Below are 9,676 nucleotides of genomic sequence, written 5' to 3' on the forward strand. Positions count from 1 at the left end.
GAGAAGTAGATTAGTAAATTATGAAACTGAGGATAATGGCAAGGACGAGGGAGAAGACTACGAAGAGAAGCATAGAACAAGAATGAAACTGTGAACAAGGAAGAAGAAAATACGTATATGGAGAAAAGGAAAAACATTTTTTTTTAACTGAGAACGAAGGGAAGGACGAGGGAGAAAAGGACAAAGAGAATAAAAAATAAAGAACAACTGTGCAAAAGAGAGAAAAGAACACAAGGAAATGAAGCAGGCGAACAAGAATGAAAATATAAACATGGACAAGGAAGAGAAAAAGAAGAGGAAAACATTCGTGAAACTGAAGACTACGGGAAGGGAAGAAGCAGGCGAAGAATGGAAGGTCGAACATGGTGAACAAGGAACAAGAAAAGACGATTCTGACGAAGGAGAAAAATTCATGAAACTGAAGATGATTGGAAAGGCTAGGAGAAGCAGAAGAACAAGAAAGAAAGTGAGAACAAGGGAGAAAAGGAAATGTAGACAAAGGAGACAAATTCAAGATGGTGAGTACGACGGGGAGGACAGGGTGAAAAAGAAGGATAAGGATAAGTGAGAGAGAAGAATACAAAATTTCAATCTGTGAAAGAAAGGGAAAACAACAGAAGAGAGTACGAGAAGAAAATGGAGAAAAAGAAGACATGAAACTAAAGACGAATCATAGAACAGGAAAGAAGATTAAACTTAGAAGACGAAAACAGGAGGTTATGAAATTGAAGACGGGTTACAGAACGGGAAAGAAAATAAGAATAAAAGATAAACAAAAAATAAAGAATGTGAAACTGATGACGATGAGGAAATCAAGGGAAAAGATAAGAAAATTCCTCGGTGGCCCATGGGCTATTAGGTTTACTATTAGATCATAATCTTCCGGTTCAAACTTGACCTTACCAGGTTTTCCTTCGGAACACAAAATTGGCATCCCGTGTCGTAAATTTAAGGCACATAGAAAACACTGTCTCTGAAGAGAATGGCCTGAGGAAAAATTTAACGGCAATTCCTCGCTCAGATTAAAATATAAAGTTAGCACAATGGGCCCATATCGTTAGTGTTAGGTGCGCATGGATTTGTCCCATCCTCCATCGGTAATTCTATCCAGTCCAAGTTAAGGAGAAGTGAAAATAGAAGAGAAGAAGAAAGGAAAAGAATAAGAACAGGAAGAAGTAGAGGGAAAGCTATGAAACTGAGGACTAGCTAATTTTAAACGCATAAACACATTTGAAGTTTATGGTCCCTAGGGTCAGAATGTTTTTGTTAGCAATTTTCCATGTACCCATTATTTAACTGTTGACGTCTGCGGCTGTGAATTGTCTAGTGTTCTTAAGTGTTGTCATCATGGAACTACATCGCAATGCACATCGTATCAAGATATATTTTCTTTGGCACTTCGCCCACGTTCAAGACCGAATCAAGGGCGTCCATTAAGGAAAATTCAAGGGCATTGCACAAGTAATGGTCCATTGTTCTTCATAACGTTTAAAGCCATAAATGAATCTATTGCACAGAGCAATTATAAAGCAAAACCTGTCCTTATTTATTTAATCTCTTAAGATAAGGACTGGAATAATTGAGCTACAGTATATTTCCATTAAAATGGCGATTTATAAGAAGTTGTTGATGCCTTGTGGAGCACTTTGGAAGTTGGAGTTGACAGCTATGCGAATTTGTTTACAGTTCACAAAAACAGTGCAATATTAACTAGACATTTCTTCTCATTATTTATATTTTACACAGTAATCAGTTAACTGATACTGCAACAAATCGAGCTTCTAGTGCCACTACACAAGCTCCCCCTCCCCCTGTAGCTCAGTGCTAGGGTGTGGATTTATTCAATTCACAAATTCGTATTTAACTTCTGATATTGGCTAGAATTAGTGAAATACAGTAGCAAAAGCCAGCTATAACGAATGGGGGGATCATCCTGCTATCCACACGATACCTCCATTCTGGTTGGATGATCGTCCACCTCTGCTTCGGCATGTCAATGTGAGGCCAGCGGCCGGCTGGTCGGTCTGGGCCCTTCAAGGGCTCTGGCGCCACGGATTATTACTATTATTATTATTATTATTATTATTATTACAACTATTTCAATGTTTTCAAAGTGCACGATCGAAAAATTCCGATAAATAGGATAAATGCTAAAAATAAAAGTGATTGTACAGAAAGAGCAAGCAGTCACAGTGCCATACAAATACATTATACATTGTGGCAATGAGTGGCATTTTTGTATGCTGTGAGTGGGGAGAAAAGGGGAAGAAAGGAAAGTGAATGGGTGGTTGGTTGTTGACTTGTTTACAGTCACGTAGACCAAGGAAGGGAAGTTTTTCCCTGCGTAGTACAGATGCACAGTGACGTTTTTCTCTCTCTGTTCAAATTATTGCAGAGATTTCTGTACGCAATGGATGATAATAATAATAATAATAATAATAATAATGTTTTATTTTCGCTGGCAAAGTTAAGGCCATAAGGCCTTCTCTTCCACTCAACCAGCCTTAATCAATACAATACATATTTAAATTACAAATATTTACACTACACTTAAAAGGTTCTCCAGCTATATTCTTCAGTTAAGTTTTAAAGACTAGTAGACTACATATTTATTTAAATTTAGATAAACCTATAAGGTAAAGTAGTAACTTAATTTATGAGCTAATTTAATTCAATCAATTATAATTAATTTAAATTTTGAGATAGCTAGTAAAATCATGAAAATTAATTTAATATAAGCTTACTAGGACTATGTTACAGGGAGATAAAAAATATATATATATAAATCTAAAATATATTTCTATAATGAGAATATTAATGTAATTGCCATTAGAGGTTTTGTAAATCTATTTAGAGAAATTAATGATAATAATAAGAATGGACAGATGTTAGTTTCATTATAAGTAACAAATATTAATCAGCAATTAATCTGTTAAGTAAGAATTTATGTAATTTTGCCCTGAATGAAGTTATTGTCCAACAACCCCCTACATGGATCGATATCAAATACCCTGTACTGCTCTGTTCCGTTAGTAGGGAGCAAGTAGTGGTGTTCATGATGCAACTTGCTACAAGTGAGAATAATATATTAAAACAACACCTTACCTTACTAACAACCAGCATTCTAAAAGGCTATTAGTGCTATTACTAAAGAATACAGTTGCTTAATAGATATTTCAATATAATACTTATACTGCACAACTAATTGTTGACTGGCAATTCTTTATTTAACGCAGTTTATAAAATATAAAGGGGATGTTTGGTGGAATGGCTGTTAAGGCATTGTGCTATAGGTTGAATGGTCGCTGGTTCGATTCCCGATGGGATCGTGGATTTTCTTCATTTGTTTAATCCTTCCGGCCGCACTACGATCCTGTGGTTCACTCAACCTCTGACAAAAATGAGTACCCAGGGAATTTTCTTGGAGGTGAAGGCGGCGGGCATGTAGGACTAACATCATCCTGTTACTCAATGCCAAAAGTTTTGCGAGGTAGGAGCTTCAATATCGCGCTACCATAAAGTTTCTTCGGGGCTTCTAGTGATATAGTTTCGCTTTAAAATACAGAGACTAAGATGATGATACGTTTATTACCCAGTAATGACGAAATCATAACGGCAAAGGACACCAAAGTGCCCTAAGAAAATTTCTTTTACAACCTTTCTGTCTCAAAGAATGTCTTCAGCTAATTGTGCTATAATTAAATCTAGAATGGCTATAGGTAATATCGATTAACATGGATAGGAACCACCGGCCTAACTCAGTCGGCTGAGGTCCTTGCCTGCCGATCCGGAATTGCGCTCGAGCGTGGGTTCGAATCCTGCTTGAGTTTATTACCAGATAGGGATTTTTCGAGTTTTTCTCCAATCGTAAGGCAAATGTCAAGTAATCTATGGCAACTCATCAACCTCATCCTGCTGATTACCTAGTTGGATTTTTTCGAGGTTTTCCCCAACTGTAAGGTGAATGTCAGGTAATCTGTGATGAATCCTCGGCCTCATCTCGCCAAATACCATCTGGCTATCACCAATCTCATCGACGCTAAATAACCTTGTAGTTGATACAGCGTCATTAAATAACCGACTAAAATAAAAAATTGTTAGCAGGGAAACCAACACTTGTTATTAATATATCGGCAAAAAAAGTTGAAAAGGAAAGGTACAAGGTGTTACAACAAACATTTTAAAGGTGCGTGGTATAGTGAATATCAGTGGCTGTGCGGTAGTTCTTATTTGGAAAAATTGTTTTGTTGGCCCTGTTTCTTAGTTGGAATAAAAATTCGGCATGGAACTCGGATGGATTTTGTGAAAACAGATGAAGTTTTTGTCAGTTTTTTTCTTTTGAAAAGGCTAAAGAAAGGGGTGAATTTTCAGGGCGGAAATATGTTAAACTGTCAGAAGTACAAACAATTATTTTTGAAATATTTTACGTCATTTTTATGCAAGTTAACACTAGATATCAAGACACTGAACAGCTTCAATTTTGCTCTTTAGCCAATACTTCAAAATTTCTTCAGTATTCAAATATTTTTCCTTCTAATGCTCTTGCCATTGTACAAAAGACTTTCCCAAATTTGTTCATAGTAAGTCGTTTGAAAACAGAACTAGAGCTTCTCTATGCAGATCATGAGTACCAAAACATTTCCCCTGATACAAGCACTAAAACTTGTAAGATAAAACAAAGACGTATTGAAGAAACCTATAGGCTCTTTTCCCTTATTGTGACTTTACCGTTAACAAGCGCTTCAGTGGAGCGTAGTTTTTCTGCACTCAACTGCATAAAGACAAATCTTCGCAATTCAATGGCACAAGGGAGACTAACATCATTGGCGTGCATCTCCATTCATAAAGACTTGCTACATGATCTGATAGAGATGTAGCCATTTCATGACGACATCAGTGACAATTCTCCTTCCGGAGAGACAGACGAATCAACTTAATCTACAAAAAAAATAGGCAAGTCGTACATCATGTTTCTTAATAAAAGAACTTCACCAACTTTTGAGGTTGCGAGCCGCCACTGCGTTCCAGCTTGTTTAGTGATCCGGAATATCAGTATGGGACCATCATTGTCGCGTCACAAAATGATGCGGCGCCCTGTGCTGTGTGAAATTTTCCATAACAAAGGCGGTGTGATTTCCCTGAATGCCTCCCTAACAGCTTGCTTCAAATCTTCGATGTCTGGTATCGATGTTTCGAGATATGCTGCTTAATTATTCCCCAAAGGGAAATCACACCGCCTTTGCTGCGGAAAATTTCACACAGGACACGGCACCGCATCATTTTGTGCCGCGACAACGATGGTCCCATACCGATGTTCTGGATCACTAAACAAGCTGGAACGTAAAGTATCAACCATTGTCACACATCTGCTATGACAAAATGGATGCACATCAACATAAAAACAAGGGTGGGGGGGGGGTGACAAGACTTTCGGACCTTACAGTACATGACTAAAATCAAAATTTCAGTGTAGATGTTGCGTGTTCCAGTCTGTGGAGAAATGGAAAGTTTCCAACGTTTCCTAACTGCTCATACTGGTTTCACCTTCAGTAACATACTTAACAAGAGTGTAACATATTTTACAATCGTGCTAGAAGATGCAATTCTGCAGGATACGTTTTTCCAGAATAGAAAAAAAATAGCCAATTCAAGTTAAAAAGCAAGAGAGTAAATTACTCCTCTCAAAATGATAATTGCTATATATATATATATATATATATATATATATATATATATATATATATATCATGTGTTTTTGCATGTGTGTAGTTGTCGTGAGAGCCTTAGTGTAACGCATCCAAAAAGAAGGTTAACCTTCCCAGACGACTTCCGATAACTTCAGTATTAAATTATTAGAGCAGTGGTCGTCAGCACTCGCTGATATGGGTAACGGGTAAGGAGTGTCTCGGAAAATGCACCGTTGTGCAGAAAAGAGAAAAAAAGAGAGAGAGAATAAAAAAGCATACCCGCCAGCAGCCACGGATGCACACCAGTGCATTTCTTATCCGCGGGTAAGAGACGCTAGCCCGAGTGTGCACTGTGCTGAAGTCCGGTGTATTAAATCATTCGTGGCATAACGATGTCATAACAAATCTATTTAGCCACCGGCGTGGCTCAGTCGGTTAAGGCACTTGCCTGCCGGTCTGAAGTTGCGTTCGGGCGCGGGTTCGATCCCCGCTTGGGCTGATTACCTGGTTGGGTTTTTTCCGAGGTTTTCCCCAACCGTAATGTGAATGCAAGGTAATCTATGGCGAATCCTCGGCCTCATGTCGCCAAATATCATCTCGCTATCACCAATCTCATCGAAGCTAAATAACCTAGTCGTTGATACAGCGTCGTTAAATAACCAACTAAAATAATAATAAAAAAAAATCAATTAGAGTATACCGGGGACAGAACAACTAGAGGCTTCAGTGACGTCTCTACAGAAGAACCCACACACAGCATTATTGTCCGTTGCACTATAAACTGAAAACGTTGACCACTTACTTCCACTGATCCAGCTGCGCTCTCACAGTACAATAACTTCCGTTCAGAAAATGTTTTGCAGATGAACGGTACCGTACCTGCTAGTGTGGGAGGAGGGGGTGGTCGGATCGCTAAAAAGTAACCGTCTCCAGGCTTCTAGATGTTCTGTCCCCAGTTTACATTAACTTACCCACGTGACTAGCAATGATTTCAGTAACTTACATGTAACATGATTATTACTCATTCCCACTTATGAGACTCTTGGTGAAACTAGGTTTCCTTTTTCAGGTGATTAGTGATGTGTGGCGTACTTGTTACCTGTTAGAACTATCACAGCATAACGGATAAGATACCTGCCTGAGTCCTAAGAGTATAGTGTACTATACCATTTTTCATACATGATTATGATATAAGATGTATGAGCAGAGACCCGAAGTATAGTATAATTTACTTATATTTGTACCCTAACTGTAACCTGCGAATTTGTTCAGCATTTTTCCTGATGTCAGTGACTCTTTTTTTAAGTATAGAATTAAAACAAATGTCTCAGGACTCAATAGATTATCTTTCCCACATGACGCGTGACTATAACATGCTCTTTAACTTTGTCCATTTTCAGGGTTATCTTCGAATAACAGGTCTAACAGATTAGATAGGTAAATTTTAGCCATGATTTGAATGCGTGTCGTGCTGTATATACAATTGTCAGGACTACTTTGTGCGTAACAGACCTAAGAGAGGTTACCATTTTCAGGTGACTAGCGACGACTGAAAAATATGTGACGTGTTTGTTACCCATTCGACCAGACTTTCTCATACACTCTGCTTTTGTCTCCAATACATCAGTGGGACCTTCCCATTTGACAAGCTGAAAACAAGTTTAAATGGATAGAACTACGTATGTGCATAATGCCACTTAAATTTCTAGTCAGCTTAGTCCTTAAGTACAGAAATTAGTTACAGACTGCATAAAACAAGTCTGATTACGGCTGTAAACAAATCGTTTCTCTGTGATCCGTACAACCTCCCGTCAAATACCTTTGCTCTTTCTATAAAACGGTCAAAGAGGATTGCTGACCACGGTCTTCTAGTGGCTATATCCGTGAGAAAAGGAGCGAGATATGTTCATTTAACTAGATGTAGGACTTACGCTTTACAAGATTTATTGAGGTTATTCGGCAATGTAATAAAGTAAAGCCAAAAACTTCATTATTTACACTACTGCTCTGTTGTGCCAATTGCTTTAGTAGGAAAGCAATGGGCTTGTTTACTTTCACGCTATCAACGCTCATTTCAAGACACTCGAAAAAGTATCATCAAAAAATCTACGTTTTTATTACACATATAATGCACTAATCAGTCTTATATTTCATTAAATAAAGATTTGTAAAATTATTATCCACAATCCCATTCCTACATATTATTTCCGTTGTAAAGTCACATTTTCACTAACGGAGTTATTTGCCTGCAATAATCACTGCCTTGAGATCTATAATACGTTGACAAAATGTTTCACGTAATTAAAAGAGATTAATAGGAATATCGTTTGAGCAAACTTGGAGTAAATTACCACTATATAAAATTTTGGCAGAACGTCCTAAATCTCACGTTGGTATTAGAGAAAAAAAATTATTTTATTTTGTTTGCATACTTCCCAAACGAATTGATTCATATTTTTAGTATGAAAATATTGTACAGGAGTTAAGATCAGACCTAAGAGGAGAAGTCTATATACTATGCGACAGATAAATTTCCAAAAAAACAATGTCATACAATACTGAAAACGTACATTTCCGGAAAGACAATTTAAATCGACTTTATGCGGCAACAATTATTTTCCTATACATCGTGTAACAAAATTAAATGAATTGTTACCACTTATGACATTCATGCCCAAGATGGGATTCGAACCCACTTTTGTGGATTTCAAGCGACGTCTAAACTGTATCTTAACTACTGTGAATACCATGTCAGAGAAAAACTCAAAATATAATATCTGCAGTGCTCGGGAAAAGTAACAGAAGTCAGTTTCCACAAACCTTTTTTGATAATTTATTGACAACTTACACTGGTTTATGTCGATTTGTTTTTTTCTGTATGAATTATTGTAATGGGAGGGATACTTATGTATTTTTTTCCAAGCGAGCAGATGTTCCGTAAGTTGTCAAATTGCCAAAAAAGGTTTGTGGAAACTGACTTGTGTCACTTTTCCCAAGCACTGCAGATATAATCCATGCTTACACGCGCACACACACATTTGCATACGTACATACACACGCGATACAGACTGTAATGAAGTAGATATATACAGTACATATACAGATATGTTTATAAAACAAACCGATTTGCGCATGAAATGTGTGTTATTTATAGTATTAAATCTGCATCTTTCTTATTTTCTTATATTGGAATTTTCTGAAGATCAATCGAATGGCAAATTACTGTCTATTGTCTCCATTTCACATGTGATCAGAATTTAGCTTGATTTTAGCGTTTATTAGAGGAAGTAACAATATTCCCTGGAACCCCTTGATGCATACAGAATCTACATCACCACTCGACACTTTGTTTCTTTTCTACAACAACACAGCGAGACACATCAATCTCAAGAAAGGACTCGGCATCAGCTGTCGATGTAAACAACAAACTGTCACCGTTCACATGGGCTTACCTTCTCCTCAGCGCACGACAGGCTGATCCTCCTGCCTCCCATGCTGACCTTCCTCCCGTTTTCGCTCATGCTGAGCCAACACTAGTGATACTCGTATCAGGCGGGAATAACAATGCCGTTGCGTGCGCGCGTGCAACTACTGTTGTGGCTGGAAATGTCGGCGACTCGAGTACTTAAAACTGAGCGCGCGGTTGGAAAAAGGTGAATGTGGGGTCGCCTGCACCGCCACAGCCACAGCTGCTTATGCTAGAAGCAACGGATATAAACGCCCTCCCGCCCGCCAGCAAGCCAGCCGGTCTGCGTCCCCTCCCACACAAGCTCTCGGCTCTCCTGCTTGACACTTGTTTGCAGAAATTCGGCGATCTTCATGTGCATGGAGGCACGCCCACCAATTGCACGTGCATAGTCCTCAGCACACGCTCAAGTCTATTCCATCAACATAGTTACCAAGGTAACGCCGAAGTTATGTTAGCATCAGCAGTAAATTACCAGTTACTGATGAAAAAGAGTTCGGGGCAGACGAAGTTTTCGATCAGA

The 9,676-nt window shown here is 38.3% G+C and overlaps 1 protein-coding gene across 1 annotated transcript in view; it reads right to left on the reverse strand.

Annotated features, from left to right (window-relative positions):
* LOC138696580 (uncharacterized protein ZK1073.1) overlaps positions 1-9,376 on the reverse strand; it is a 349,355-nt gene extending 339,979 nt beyond the window's left edge. Inside the window, exon 1 of the mRNA XM_069821717.1 lies at positions 9,140-9,376. Coding sequence (XP_069677818.1) covers positions 9,140-9,208 — 69 coding nt within the window. The 5' untranslated portion in view covers positions 9,209-9,376. The remainder of the gene's footprint in view (positions 1-9,139) is intronic.
* Positions 9,377-9,676: the final 300 nt, after the last annotated feature.

This window comes from Periplaneta americana, chromosome 3, assembly GCF_040183065.1.
Source record: "Periplaneta americana isolate PAMFEO1 chromosome 3, P.americana_PAMFEO1_priV1, whole genome shotgun sequence".
Taxonomy (NCBI): domain Eukaryota; kingdom Metazoa; phylum Arthropoda; class Insecta; order Blattodea; family Blattidae; genus Periplaneta; species Periplaneta americana.